The sequence below is a fragment of the Rhinopithecus bieti genome, unplaced genomic scaffold, assembly GCF_001698545.2.
Source record: "Rhinopithecus bieti isolate Rb0 unplaced genomic scaffold, ASM169854v2 scaffold_12088, whole genome shotgun sequence".
NCBI lineage: Eukaryota > Metazoa > Chordata > Mammalia > Primates > Cercopithecidae > Rhinopithecus > Rhinopithecus bieti.
The window spans coordinates 4547636-4563363 of record NW_016807975.1 but is presented as its reverse complement, the minus strand read 5'-3'; the positions used below and the strand labels follow the sequence as shown (position 1 = coordinate 4563363).

At 44.4% G+C, this 15728-nt stretch overlaps 1 protein-coding gene across 12 annotated transcripts in view; it reads left to right on the top strand.

The window, feature by feature from the left end:
• INVS (inversin) overlaps window positions 1-15728 on the top strand; it is a 235046-nt gene that overhangs the window by 212808 nt on the left and 6510 nt on the right. For 10 of the 12 annotated variants that reach the window (XM_017884321.1, XM_017884319.1, XM_017884325.1 and 7 more), the window contains 2 exons: window positions 5446-5729; window positions 12567-13281. In XM_017884321.1, coding sequence (XP_017739810.1) covers window positions 5446-5729; window positions 12567-13281 — 999 coding nt within the window. The remainder of the gene's footprint in view (window positions 1-5445; window positions 5730-12566; window positions 13282-15728) is intronic. The other 2 variants (XR_001887727.1, XM_017884326.1) reach the window with 2 other exon arrangements.

The following is a 15728-nucleotide window of genomic DNA, read 5'->3' as shown; positions in this document are numbered from 1 at the left end:
CCGGCTAGTTTTTTGTATTTTTAGTAGAGACGGGGTTTCACCGTGTTAGCCAGGATGGTCTCGATCTCCTGACCTCGTGATCCGCCCGTCTCAGCCTCCCAAAGTGCTGGGATTACAGGCTTGAGCCACCGCGCCTGGCCTAAAATAGATCTTTATAACATAGCGTACCTTCATGATTAAATTTTGTTTTTGTTTTGTTTTGTTTTGTTTTTTTGAGACAGAGTCTCGCTCTGTCACCCAGCCTGGAGTGCAGTGGCACAATCTCGGCTCACTGCAAGCTCCACCTCCCAGGTTCACGCCATTCTCCTGCCTCAGCCTCCTGAGTAGCTGGGACTACAGGCGCCCGCCACCATGACCGGTTAATTTTTTGTATTTTTAGTAGAGACGGGGTTTCACCGTGTTAGCCAAGATGGTCTCACTCTCCTGACCTCATGATCCATCCGCCTCAGCCTCCCAAAGTGCTAGGATTACAGGCGTGAGCCACCATGCCCAGCCCTGATTAAAGATCTTTGACATTTCTTTATAACTTAAGAAAAAAACATTTAAATTTCAGGACAATTATTGAATCTAAGAGCTAAGGACTAAACACTACATTGAAAGCTAGTTATGGCTGAGTGCAGTGGCTCACACCTGTAATCCCAGCCCTTTGAGAGGCTGAGGTGGGAGGATCACTTGAGGCCAGGAGTTGAAGACAAGCCTGGGCAACATAGGGAGACCTTGTCTCTACAAAATATTTTCTTTTAAATTAGCCTAAAAGTTCAAGGTTACAGTGAGCTATGATTGTACCACTGCATTCCAGCCTAGGTGACAGAGTGAGACCCTGTCTCTAAAAATAAAAATAAAAAAGAAAGCTCATTTTAAAATACTGCTAATGATTAGTTTGAAGTGGCATCCCCAACTTCTTCATATGACCCAATTAATTTTTTAAATAATGGAAGAAGTTAGGTGAAATTTTTAAAAACAACTCTGTCATGGGGATGAATTTTACCAGGAGATAAAGCAGCTGAGTTCTATCTTGGCTCTGTCTGTAGTTTACCATGTAGCCTTGGGTAAGTCACTTACCTCTCTGCCTGTTTTCTTATCTACCAAATGAGGGTGTCACCCTCAATATACTGTGGTTTCTTCAAACTCTTACACTATGAGCACTGGTTCTGGACCTTTTCCCCAGGGAGACACATATGTGGGGTCACATTCAACTCTCAGAAGCTGAATTGTTTGTGGTGGTGTTGTTACTGCTGCTGCTTTAGTTTTAAGGCAGCAATATAGATAAAATAGGATATAGGTTACGCATAATTTCCAGTTTTAATCCCACTCCATTTTTTCCCAATTGTTGTGGGAAGTCAGGGACCCCAAATGGAGGGACCTGCTGAAGCCGTGACAGAAGAACATAAATTGTGGAGATTTCATGGACATTTATCACTTCCCCAATTGATACTCATATAATTTCCTATGCCTGTCTTTACTTTAATCTTTTAATCCCGTCATCTTTGTAAGCTGAAGATATATTTCACCTCTGGATGCTGTGATGATTGCGTTAACTGCACAAATTGTTCTTAAAGCATGTGTGTTTGAACAATATGAAATCTGGGGCCGGGCGCGGTGGCTCAAGCCTGTAATCCCAGCCTTTGGGATGGCCTGCGAGACGGGTGGAGTCCACGAGGTCAAGAGATCAAGACATTCCTGGCTACACGGTCGAAACCCCGTCTCTACTAAAAAAATACAAAGTCTAGCGGGCGATCGGTGGGCAGGACGCCCTGTAGTCCAGGCTACTCGGGAGGCTGAGGCAGGAGAATGGCGTAAACCCGGAGAGGTGGGAGCTTGCAGTGAGCTGAGATCCGGCCACTGCGCTCCAGCCTGTCCAGCCTGGGCGACAGACCGAGACTCTGTCTCAGAAAAAAAAAAAAGAAATCTGGGCACCTTAAGAACAGGATAGCAGTGATTTTCAGGGAACAAGGAAGATAACCTTAAAGTCTGGCTGCCTGGGAGCCAGGCGGAACAGAGCCATATTTCTCTGATTACTGAAAACAGGTAAGAGAAATATCTCTGAATTCTTTCCCCAACAAGGAATATTAATAATTAACAGCCCTGGGAAAAGAATGCATTCCTGGGGAGGCCGCTAAAATGGCTGCTCTGGGGGTGTCTGCCTTATGCGGTTGCAGATCAGGGATGAAACACGCCCTGGCCTCCTGCAGCACCCCCAGACTTGCTAGGATTAGGAAATTCCAGCCTGGCAAATTCTAGTCAGACCAGTTCAAGGCTCTTGAATCCTGTTAAGATGTTTATCAATGACAATGGGTGCACAGCGGGACATGGAAGTTCATTAGTGATTCTAGTTTGGCCCTGACCTTCTGCCTTGTGATCTTTTGTTGCCCTTGAAGCATGTGATCTCTGTGACCCACACCCTATGCGTACACTACCTCCCCTTTGAAAATTGCTAATAAAAACTTGCTGGTTTTGTGGCTCAGGGGGCATCACAGAACCTGCCGACATGTGATGTCTCTCCCGGACACCCAGCTTTAAAATTCCTCTCTTTTGTACACTTTTCCTTTATTTCTCAGACCGGCTGACACTTAGGGAAAATAGAAAAGAACCTACATTGAATTATTGGGGGTGGGTTCCCCCAATATCCAGTGATCACTGCTATTACATCAAGAACCACTGCTCTGAAGAACTTCACAGTTGTGAGCCATGTGCCACCTGGAAGATTTTTTTAATGTAAAATGCATCAATTAAAAAAATTAATTATATTTATAAGACCAGGGGCTAATTATTCATTCAGATGATTGCATTCTGTCTCCTAATTCTGCTTACTTAGTTCTACCAAAATGAAAAATCACCCCCCTGTATCCCCCCTCCAAAGCAATCTCCAGAAGTCAAAGCCCTCTTGCTTTCTGGATGTCCTGGCCACTTTAAAAGGCTGGATCCCCTGTTCCTCATGTGACTACCTTTGTTTAAAGGCCCAGAAAGGTCTGCAGTGGTAAGGTTTGCCCCAGGACTGGCTACAGAGAGGCTTCTTGGAATTGAATAAGGAGCTGTTTGGTTTCCTAAAAAGAAAGAGGAGACTGCTCAAATAACAAAGTCTAATTTATCACCTCAGAGTCCCCCTTAATGGCAGTGAGATCCATATAGGTGCCAACCCAGACAGACACCCACATGTGTCTGTCTAATGAGCCAATATCATTCCCTTAAAACAGCCCTGCTCATCGGTGCTGATAAAAAGCACAGCCCTTCCTCTGCCTTCCTGGAGCAAGGCTATTAAATCTATTAGCAGAACTTCAGCCACCCAGATGCTTCCACCTTGTTCTGAAAAGCAGCCTTGTCCCAGAGAGATCACACTGAAATGGCGCCTGCTCGCATCCATATGAATCTCAAGTTCTGAGATGACAGGCTGTCCAGCTGGCCTGTAGACCGCAGTCATTAGCAAGTGGCAAAGATGTCACAAAACCAGAGTCGAATAAAAACACCAGAGCTGTACAGGAGTTAGCACAACCCATCTGGCCATGTTCTTGGTAATAAGACTCAGTAGAAAACTGTTAGATAAGCAAGCTTGGATCCCAGATCAGGGGCTGCTCCATACAGGAGGAAAGAGCTTCAGAAGGGAAATTTAACAAGTTGACAAGGTTTTAAATCAAAGTGTAACCCAGGTATCTGTCAGCTGGGGCTTTCCTGTCCCTTGAGATCTAAATAAGCTTTGCTTCAAATGCCGTAGTCCATGGCAGTCTGGATTCTATGACTGCTTGGCAGCCTAGGGTCTCCACCTTGTCTCATGCTTCTGTGTCTGATCCTTAGCCCTGCACCTTGTCAGGCTGCCTATAAAGAAGGCATGCTCATGTGTGAGCAAGGTGGACCTTACAAAAAGTTGGTGTCAATGTGGAGAATCACATTTCATATTGTACGTTTCGTTCCACCTAGTGGTATAGTGAGCAGTCCATGTTAGACTTTCCTGTGCTCTTAAGCCTGGCTACTCAAGGTGTGGCCAGAGGGCCAGCAACACCTGGATCACCTGGGTGCTTGTTAGAAATGCAGAATCTTGAGTTCTCCCCAGCCTTTCTAAGTCAGAATCCATAATTACCAAGACACCAGGTGATTCAGCCCAATAAAGTGTGAGGAGCACAGAACTAAAGTCCTTTTCAGCTGGGTGTGGTGGCGCATGCCTATAATCCCAACCCTTTGGGAGGCCAAAGCTGGGGGGATGGCTTGAGGCCAGGAGTTCAAAACCAGCCTGGACAACAAAGTGAGACCGCCCCCCCCGCAACCCCGCCCACTGATCTCTACAAAAAATTTAAAAATTATCCAGGTGTGGTGGCGCATGCTACTCAGGAGGCTGAGGTGGGAGGATCGCTTAAGCCTGGGAGTTCAAGGCTGCAGGGAGCTAAGAAGGCACCACTGCACATTGCACTCTAGCCTAGGTAAAAGACCCTGTCTTTAAAAAGATAAATAAATACAAAATATAACATTTCTTCCATCATAAATTAGGTCTTTGTTTTCCTGGCTGTCCCCTTCTGGGTAGAAGATTCCTTAGGGGAGGACCTGAAATCTGTGGTTGTCATTTCTGTATCTTCAGTGCCCAGCAGAGACAGAGACTCAGAAATTGTGTTTTTCCTCCTGTCTTTGCCTTGGGAATCCCCACAAATTAACAGCAGTGGTCAAACAAATCCTGCCCCTAACTCAGCCCCTTTGTCCTTAGTTAGGGGCCTGGGCTACCTTTCTGAGCCACGTCAGACCCACCTGCCTCACCCTGCTACTCATCTTTAGATGGGCCGCTCCTCCCCAGCCCTTGTCTGTTCTCTTGCTACCCAAGGGTTCCAGCTTTGCCACCAGCTACTTAGTGTGACTTTTTGAAAATCTCCCTACCTTCTGGGTCTCATCTGTAAAATGAGTGGATTTGACTCATTAGCTAGAGCTCTTAACGGCAGCATTTGCAACTCACAGGTGTGTTTTAATCACTGGCAAGGTACTTTGCAAGTGACTTTTTATATGATCATTAAGGTTTGCCAATGGGCTTTTTTAAATGAATAGAGCAGATTCAAGGTTATCCCTGTGACTGTCATTCTCAGTTGCATTCTGGTGTGCCTTCTGAAACAGGAGAAAAACGGGTGGTGGTACAGGTAGCTCCAGGGATCACACACAAGCTTGGGGCATACACACTGTTGGGAATGTGTTATGGTTCACATTCGGAAAAGTTGCCTAGTTATCTCTCATGTGTCTCAACAGCACAAAGACTGATCTATAAACTTTTCAGCTCTATCATCTGGGCTATAAGGCCTGGTGTAAAAGAGATGGTTTTTATTTTATCTGGAGAAAAGACTGCTCTTGGAAAATGTAAATTTCCAAATATCTGCTGTGATGTAGTAGCACCTCTTAAAATTTAAATCTCACACAGAGACACTTGAGCAGGTGATACTCTTTACATTTTTTCCTCTTCCTCTTTGACTTTGCTTCCAGAAAGCGAGAGGAAGAAAACAAACGAAAGGAGGCAGAACAGCAAAAAGGAAGGCAAAGCCCAGATTCCTGCAGACCCCAGGCCCTTCCCTGTCTGCCCAGCACCCAGGATGCACCCAGCAGGCAGAGCCGGGCCCCCAGCAAGCAGCCTCCTGCTGGCAACGTGGCCCAAGGCCCTGAGCCAAGAGACAGCAGAGGATCTCCAGGAGGGTCTCTAGGCAGAGCCCTCCAGAAGGAGCAGTCTGCTTCCTCAGATTTGCAGGGAACAAACTCCAGAAGGCCAAATGGTAGGTGTATTGCCTTTGTCATCTCCTGCTGGCCCACGGACTGTGGGCTTTTTTCTTTCGTGTATTTAGACCAATTACACTTAAGATAATTGTTATATTAGCACTTAGGACCACCACTTTATGATTTGTGTTCTACTTGTTTCCTCTGGTTCTCAGTTCTCTTTTTTTCCCTTCCTGTAGGTTACTTCAGCATTTTTAAGGATTCCATCTTGATTGATTTATGGTTGTTTTCTTTTCTTTTTTAGAGTGAAGCATGAAAACCTCACTTCCATTTATCTTGTCCACTTTTAAGTATCATTGCTTAGGTATCAGATGGTGTCATAAATTTTGTTTCAATCATGAGATACAATTTATAAAACTCACAAAGGAAATAACATTTTATGCACCCGTATTTCTGCTCTCCTGTTGTTTCTTCTTCCTTCCTGATGCTCTAAGATTCTTCTATCCTTTCCTTTCTGTATGAAGAGCTTTCTTTGGCCAATCTTTAAGGGTATGTCTGCTAGCAATACAAATTCTTTCAGTTTTCCTTTGTCTGAGAATGTTTTTATTTGATTCCTGAAGAATCATTAAGACAGATGTAGAATTCGTGGTTGGCAGTTCTTTTCTTTTAGCACTTGAAAAACATTGTGCCATTTCCTTTTGACTTCCATGGTTTCAGATGAGAAATCCACTGTCCTTCAAATTGGTGTTTCTCAGCAACAGTCCTAGGTAATGTGTCATTTCTCTCTGGCTGCTTTCAAGATTTTAAAATTTATCTTAGCTTTCAGAAGTTTAATATGATGTGTCTTGGCATGGGGTTTTGCAGTTTATCCTATTTAGAGTTTACCTGTGTGTCACGGGTCCCCATGATCCCCATCCCCAAGACTACCACCAGGTTTGGTGATGTTGGAGGATTTACTAGGGGGACTCAGCATATAGTTGTACTCCCAGTTAGGATTTATTATAGCAAAGGGACACAAAGCAAAATGAGCAAAGAGAAAAGGTGTATGGAGCAATGTCCAGAGGAAATTAGGCACGAGCTTCCAGTGGCTCTCTCCCAGTGGAGTCACACGCAACACGTTTAATTCCTTCTGCAATAAATTGTAACAACCAGTCAGACAAACTTTTGTTGACAAAGAAAGCTCACATGAACCTAGGACTCCAGGATTTTTATCTGGAGTCAGTCACGTAGATAAGCTCTGCCTAGCATATGCCAAAATTCCAGACTCCCAGAAGGAAAAGTGTGCAGCACGAACCCTATTGTTTTCATGAAGCAATTTAAACACATTGAGCTACTCTTAGAAGTTAGAAAATGGTAGGAGCTTTCCCAAAATCTAAGTGCAAATGCCAACACAGTGGAAAAGGCAAATTATGTCTTCGTATTATTATGAAAATAGCCCTGACCTTATGGACTTTCTCAGAAGGGGGCTCTGCAACTTCATGATTACTGAATTCAGGGCTTGGACAGTTCAACCTGTTTCTTTGAACCTTAACTTCCTTAGCTATGAAGTGAGGGTATATTTTCTATACCGCAAGGTGTATGGATAGAAATAATTCATGTTGAGTACTTGCTACAGCCCATAACTCATCATAGGTTTTCAGTAACTATTATTATTGAGCCACACATTAATCTAGCCAAGAACAACTACAGAAAAGTATACATAAAATGATTACAGGCTGGGTGCAGTGACTCACACCTGTAATCCCAACACTTTGGGAGGCCGGGGCAGGCAGAGTACTTGAGGCCAGAAGTTCAAGACCAGCCTGGCCAACTTGGCGAAACTCCATCTCTACTGAAAATATAAAAATTAGCCAGGCATGGTGGTATATACAACTCAGGAGGCTGAAGCACAAGAATTGCTTGAATCTGAGAGGCGTTAGTTGCATTGGGCTGAGATTGTGTCACTGCACTCCAGCCTGGGCAACAGTGAGACTCTGTCTCAAAATATATATATATGTAAAATGACTATAAACATTTCTGGAACATAATTCCATAATCAACTTTACAGTGTAATCCTTAAGGATTGTATACTCATGATGCTTTGCTACATATTCATTCATTTATTCATCCAACCAGCTTTAATTAAGCTCCCATAATGTGACAGCCATGTTGAACTTCCTTGAGTTCTTTCTTAGCTTGGGGCCTTTGCAGATGCCACTCCCTCTACCTTATTTTTGAGATATCAGGGATAATGTTGCTTCTTCTGTTCAACCCTTATGTCCCCACTAAAGGAGGCTATAGTTTCCTGCTATATGCTCCCATACTTCTCCTATACTTCCCTCTTATAAAGATCATCACTTTTTACGGTTATTACTGGTTTACTTATCATTTTTTCCACTAAACTGCAAGATCTGTGAGAGCAGGGTTGCTTCCATTGTCTACTACGGCTGTATAACAAACCACACAAAGACAAAGAGACTTTGAACAATAACGATTTAATTTTTATGATTCTATTTTGGTTGGAAAGTTTCTTTACAGGCTTCATCTGGTCTCACTCATGTGTCTACATTCAGGTGAAGAGTCAGTGGAATTCCATGTCTAAGATATACTGACTTGAATGTCTAGCAATTGATGCAAGCTATCAGATGGGATTCTTGACTCTGTTTTACATGGTTTTCATCCTCCAGTAGACTAGACTGGCTTCCTTACATCGTGGTCTCAGGACAGCATTCTCAGAAAGCAAAGATAAAAGCCACAAGACCTCTTGAGAAATAGACTCTAGAATTTGCACACATCATATTGATCAAAGCAAGTTACGAGACCATCCCAGACCAAATGATGTGGAGAAATAGATTCCACCTTTGTGCATATGAAGATGGGAGGAATTTTTGGCTATTAAACAACCTGTCATAGTTCCTATTTGGTCACAGATTATTCACATTCCTCTCGCATGCAAGATATTCTTACCCCTTGATATGGATTGGCTCTGTGTCCCCATCCAAATCTCATGTTGAATTGCAATTCCCAGTGTTCGGGGAGGGACTTGGTGGGAGGTGATTGGATCATGGGGTGGATTTCCCCATGCCGTTTTCATGATAGTGAGTTCTCACAAGATCTGATGGTTTAAATGTGTGTGGCACTTACCCCCTCGCTCACGCTCTCTCCTGCTACCATGTGAAGAAGGTGCTTGCTTCCCCTTTGCCTTCCACCATGATTGTAGGTTTCCTGAGGCCTGCCAGTCATGATTCCTGTTAAGCCTGTGGAACTGTGAGTCGATTAAACCTCTTTTCTTTATAAATTACCCAGTCTCAGGTAGTTCTTTATAGCAGTGTAGGAATGGACTAATACATCCCTATCTCAGTGCCCCAAAATCTCAACCTGATTATCTCATCACACTTGAAGTCTAGGATTTTAAGACATGAATCAGATGTGGTTCAGGTTCACCAGCTGGGACTCTTTCTGATTCAGAGATCAATCAGCCAAAAAGATACATTATCAACACCACTCCCCAACACCCAACAAACAGTGGTGAGATAGGAACAGAATAACCACAGTAGACAAAAGGGGGTAGAATAGGAGGCACATAGCAGCCATTAATCCACAGCAATTCTGAAAGCCAGCTGGTCACATTTTACCAGGGCCCCTACTCTGAGGTAAATATTCCTTGATTAGGGTCTCATTTTACTCCTGGTGGCTTCCTATTCCATTGTTCTCAATGGCTCTTGGCTCTGCTACCTGAATTCTTGACTCTGCTCTCTGAGAAGTCCTTCCTTTTCCGAAGAAATGCCCCTGTTTGCAGCTGTGTAGCTTTCTCAGCCTGTCTCCTGACTATAGGATACTGGGGCCCCAGAGGCTTCTTTTTGATTTGAACTATGTCACCAGTTCAAGCTTGTGGTACTCTCAATAATACGATTATCTAAAAAACTTCATGGGTTTCCTGTGAATCTGATTGGATTCATTTAATATTTCAAAAGCCACATCCATAATTTTTCAAATAAGCTTTTCTCTCATTTGAGTGGCTCCGATTTCTGTGGGAAAATGCCCTTGAGATTCTTAGGAATTCTTTTGTCGAGCTGAGAAGGCCTATTATATACCACCTTAAATATTTTTGAGTCTTAATAAAGGGTGTACAGCCATACTTTTTTTGTTTTGTTTTGTTTTGTTTTTGAGACAGGGTCTCACCCTGTCACCCAGGCTGGAGTGCAGTGATGCAATCACAGCTTACTGCAACTTCTGCCTCCCAGGCTCAAGTGATCCCCCCACTTCAGCCTCCCAGGTAGCTGGGACCATAGGTGTGCGCTACCATGCCTGGCTAATTTTTTGCATTTCTTTTTCGTAGAGACGAGATTTCATCATGTTGCCGAGGCTGGTCTCAAACTCCTAGGCTCAAGCAATCTACCTACCTTGGCCTCCCAAAGTGCTGGGATTTTATAAGTGTTAGTCACTGTGTCCGGCCTGATTTGATCTTTATGCTGAGGCCTATGAGACTTTTGCTGGCTGGAAAGAATAAAAAATGTTAAAATAGTTTTATTTTCTAACCCAGCACATCCTGGGATCTTTACATTATCTCTAAATTTTGCTTGCAAACGGAGCAGTTTTTTCTTCATTTTATTTGCTTTCTCCCCATACCTTGTCATACATAGGTTAAAAAGCAGTTGACATTTTGTGCTACATTCCATCTGGAAACCTCCTGAACTGTATCTACACCTTCATTAGGTATAGTTTCTATCTTCTACATTACTGCAGGTGACAGTTTTGCCAGTTAATTCTGTCACTGAATAACAAGGTTCACTTCTCTCTAGATTCCCACAGCAATTTCTTCTCTGCTCTTCGAGCCTTCACCAGCAGTCTCTTCATTGCCTTCCCAGCTTCTGCTCACCAACCAAAGTCAATACCATGGATTTTATATTTTAAGACAGCACCTCTCTTTTATAGATACAAATATCTGTGTTGGTTATCTCCTGTAGCATAATAAACCACTCCCAAAATTAAGTGGCTTAAAACAACAGAAGTTTATTATTTCTCACAGTCCCGTCGGCTACCTGGGCAGTTCCTCTTCTCAATCACCTGGGCTCACTCATGAGGTATATCTTCTTATATCCCTTTCTTTGTTTTTTCTTTTTTGAGACAGAGTTTTGCTCTTGTTGTCCAGGCTAGAGTGCAGTGGCGCAATCTTGGCTCACCGCAACCTCCGCCTCCTGGGTTCAAGCGATTGTCCTGCCTCAGCCTCCTGAGTAACTGGGATGAAGGCATGCACCACCACGCCCAACTAGTTTTTTTGTATTTTTAGTAGAGACGGGGTTTCTCCATGTTGGTCAGGGTTTCTCCATGTTGGTCTCGAACTCCCGACCTCAGGGGATCTGCCCACCACAGCCTCCCAAAATGCTGGGATTACAGGCGTGAACCACCGTGCCCAGCCCATCCCTTTCTTTCTTACATGAAGAGTAGCATAGTTTAGATAGCTCTTTGGCACTTAAGAATATTTTATTTTACATTATTGAGACATAGTCTCACTCTGTTGCTCAGGCTAGAGTGCAGTGGCACAAACAGCTCACTGCACCCTCAACCTCCCAGGCTCAAGCGACCTTTCACCTCAGCCTTCTGAGTAGCTGGGACTACAGGCATGCACTACCATGTCTGGATAATTGTTTTTTTTATTTTTAGAAGTGGGGTCTTACTATGTTACCAGGCTTGTCTCAGACTTGGCTCAAGCAATCCTCTTGCCTCAGCCTCCCAAGGTGCTGGGCCACCGCACCCAGCCAGAACAGTTATTTTAAAGTCTGTTTCTGAAAACACATTATCTGGATAATCTATGTGCCTGTTTTAGTAAGATTTTTTTTTTTTCTTTGAGACAGAGTCTCGCTGTCACCCAGGCTGGAGTGCAGTGGCGTGATCTCAGCTTACTGCAACCTATGCCTCCTGGGTTCAAGCGATTCTCCTGCCTCAGCCTCCCAAGTAGCTGGGACTACAGGCACACACCACCATGCCCAGCTAATGTTTGTATTTTTAGTAGAGACAAGGTTTCACCATGTTGGCCAGGCTGGTCTCAAACTCCTGACCTCATGATTCCCATCTCGGCCTCCCAAAGTGTTGGGATTGTGAGCCACTGTGCCTGGCATATTTTTCATTTTAGATGTTAGTCATTTTCAGAGGACCCCTTTGTGCAGCCTGAGTTGAGAGCATGTCACGCTAAAGCAATATTGTGTTTGCTTCTGTGAGGCATCGTGGGATATCTCCATCCTGAGAACAGTTTTTATGTTACTGTCTCCTATGGATTGAGAATGAATGAATACCAAGCCCATGTGAGGAAGAAGACTTTGGTTTTAAATTCTTATGGGAGGATCCTTACCCCATCCAGAACCTGAGCTGAAACAATCTTCCTTGTCATCTCCAAGTGCTGGAGAGCAGATTTTAAAATCTGGATTATTTCCAAAAGGTATATCCCTTCAAGAGTGCTGGCTTCAGGTAGAATCTTGGCTCCAGTTAACTTTCTTCCTGCAAGGCCTCATTTTCTGTTCTTATATAGATGTTAAAATACAGCCAGATATTTAATAAGACCATCTGTTGCCCACTCCACCACCATTACCTGCCTAGACAGTCACTGGATCAGCTCACACACTTAATTGCTTTGATTTTCAATTTTCTCTTTGTTTTTGGCCTCCAGAGTTCCTTTATTTTCTTAAAGGCATGACAGTGCTTTCCAAAGGATATCCATTATTTTTGTTAAGGTGAGAAGGGCTTCAGGTTATCTAACCTACCATATTGCTGGAAATAGAAGTTAAACAGTTTTTTCCTAGTCGTATTTGCCACTATTATGGTAATGATGTAGGCTAAGTCTGAATATCTTATGTGAACATATTAGCAAAATTATCCTACTATGCAAGTTTTAGACAATATTTTTTCTTTGTTTCCCCAAGAAACAGCCAGAGAACATTCTAAAGGCCAATCTGCCTGTGTCCACTTCAGACCCAATGAAGGCAGTGATGGAAACAGGCATCCAGGAGTTCCCTCTGTTGAGAAGTCCAGAGGTGAGACAGCTGGTGATCAGCAGTGTGCAAAGGGGAAAGGCTTCGTGAAGCAGCCCTCCTGTATCAGGGTGGCTGGGCCTGATGAGAAAGGAGAGGACTCCAGGAGGGGAGCTGCAAGCCTTCCACCACACAATAGCCACTGGAAGCCCAGCAGGCGGCATGACACAGAACCCAAGGCCAAATGTGCCCCCCAGAAAAGGCGCACTCAAGAGCTGAAAGGAGGAAGGTGCTCCCCGGCTGGTTCTAGCCGGCCTGGCAGTGCCCGGGGGGAGGCAGTCCATGCTGGGCAGAATCCTCCCCACCATCGTACACCAAGAAACAAAGTGACACAAACCAAGCTCGCAGGAGGGCTCTATTCACATTTTCCACAGAGCACAGAGGAGCTGAGGTCAGAAGCCAGGAGGCTGGGGACATCCACCCTGTCCGAGGACTTTCAGGTATCTAAGGAGACTGATCCAGTACCTGGTCTGTCTGGGCAGAGTGTGAATATTGACCTTCTCCCTGTAGAGCTCCGACTGCAGATAATTCAGAGAGAACGAAGGAGGAAAGAGCTATTTCGCAAAAAGAACAAGGCAGCGGCAGTGATCCAGCGTGCCTGGCGAAGGTAGGAAAATGGGGTGCTGCCACATCTGTGGTTCTTTGGTTGTTACTGATATTCTCAACATGACATCTGTGCTCTTTGATGTTTTCCCAATGAGTTCCATTTGGTGGCATGGTAAGGCCAATTTTATGGAGCCTACCCATGAAATTCACACAAGATCCCAGTAATTTACATTGTGTAAACCATTTGGAAGATGTTTTTGCCTAGAAAGATGGGAAGGTGCTCCCAGCACAGCATGGGATAAAGGAGAAAGTCCTGGGTTTGTAACCATGAAATGTCAGATTCAGGTAAGCTCAAACAGGTTATGTGACTTTGGGCAAATCTCATGGCCCCCCCGACCCTCTGCTTCTTTATCTGTAAAACAGGACATCTGTTGCACATGTCCTATTAATACAACAGGTTACTGGAATGAGATAATGCACACTTCATTAATTCTAAATTACTACACATAGGAGATACTTTATTTTTATTCTTAAGTCTTTACTACCCAGAAACTAGTCATACTCGAAAAACCTAAACCAGGTTCTGGATATAATAGATTGAGTGACTAAACTATATTATGTAAACCTCTCTGAGCATCTACCAAGCTCAAAATACATAGTAGGCACTGGGAGTGGGGATGAAGGCTGTCCTAAAAGCCTGAAACAGTGTCCCAATATAGTAGAGACAAATGCTGCTGGGGGGTGATTATGGGAGGACTTGAGCGGTCTTATTGCTACAAATGTTCATGTCTCATAATCTCTTTCATCCTGAAAGCCTCACTAGAGCCTAAATCTAAATTAGGCCTTACAGTGATGAGTGTCCAGAGAGGAGCTGGACCCATCACCAATAGGTGGGAGTTGGCCGGGCACAGTGGCTTAGACCTGTAACCCTAGCACTTTGGGAGGCCAAGGTGGAAGGATCACTTGAACCCAGGGTTATGAGACGAGACCACCCCGGGAAACACGGCCAAACCCCGTCTCTACAAAAAAATACAAAAATTACCCAGGCGTGGTGGCATACGCCTGTAGTCCTAGCTATTTGTGAGGCTGAGGCAGGAGGATCGCTTGACCCCAGGAGGTCGAGGCCACAGTGAGCCATCACCATGCCACAGAACTCTAGCCTGGGCGACAGAGTGAGAACCTGTCTCAAGAAAAGAGATAGGTGGAAGTTATTTTGCCACCATCACTGGGGAGAGGAAGACGGATGGGCAGACAAGGCAAGGAAATAATGCGAGCACAGGTGTGCCAGGTATCAAGGTTCCTGTCAGGAGAAAAAGGAAGACGTTCTCTCCTTAACATTGGCAGGGAGAAAACAAGATGGATTCCCGGGAGGTCCAGGGAGAGGCTTCCGTTCGCATCATACCAGAGACTGCCTAACCCAGAGCCAGGTGATCTGGTTTGTGCTTGCACAGGCTTTGCAATGTGTTCTCCCTCATGTCTGTTTCAGCTCTTGGCCATTAACAAAGTCCTCCCATGCCTGACCCCATGTGATCTCCCAACCACACCAGGAAGCCACCACGACAGGGAGCAGTATCCCCATTTTTCAGATGAGAGGCAAAATTGACTTGTCCTTTTTGTCCAGATCCAGCACTTGAACCTCTGGCTGACTCGAATCCAAGGGCCTTTCCCTTACATTATTAGTGAAGTTAGTTTTTGCCGTGGTCAAGCTAATGGAGGTGGAGATGGGCCCCATGCACTTTGCCTGAAAATAGGATGGAGAAGACTGCCTGGTTGGTGTTATACACATCAGGGTAACCAGGAGAAGGGTGATATTACTGTTACCAATTGTTAACATACTAGTAGTTTTTATTGGACACTTGTGCCAGACACTGTTCAAACTAGTTTTACCTGGATTAATTCATGTAATCATCACCGATAACCCTGCAAGGTAGATATTGTTCTTACCTCCGTTCCACAGATGAGGAAACTGAAGCACAGAGAGGTTCATCAACTCAGCAACATTACAGAGCAAGTGCCAGGGCTGGCTTTGAGCCAAGACAGTTGGCCTCTAAAGCCACAGGTGGAAATGGCCATTGCACCCCCTCGTTGGGGCAGTTATGCTGGTACATGCACTGGCTACCATCTAGATGAACTTTTTAAGTATTTTGGTTGAAATCTAGGATCTGAACAAGCCAGCAAGGTTTACCACGCCAGACCTCACAGCTGCTCCCTACCTGAAATGTCTCCTTCTTCAACTGTCTGTTTGACTTCTTTGAAGAGTCAGAAGCTGACAGGTCCTGTCAGTAAGTGACCAGAGTAGCATATGAGCCTTCAGTCATTCCCCCAAGAACAGTGGACTTATGGTCTAACATGCCCACCTGGATAGACAACTACACAGGCTCCCTCTGGATGTGCCATTGTGCAATTCTGATACCCAAAGGACTTCTGGGATTGTTGCACATTGCAGAAAGCCAAGTCTGGTGACAGTAAAAACACTTTTATTAGTTCCAGTATAACTACTTTTTCTAT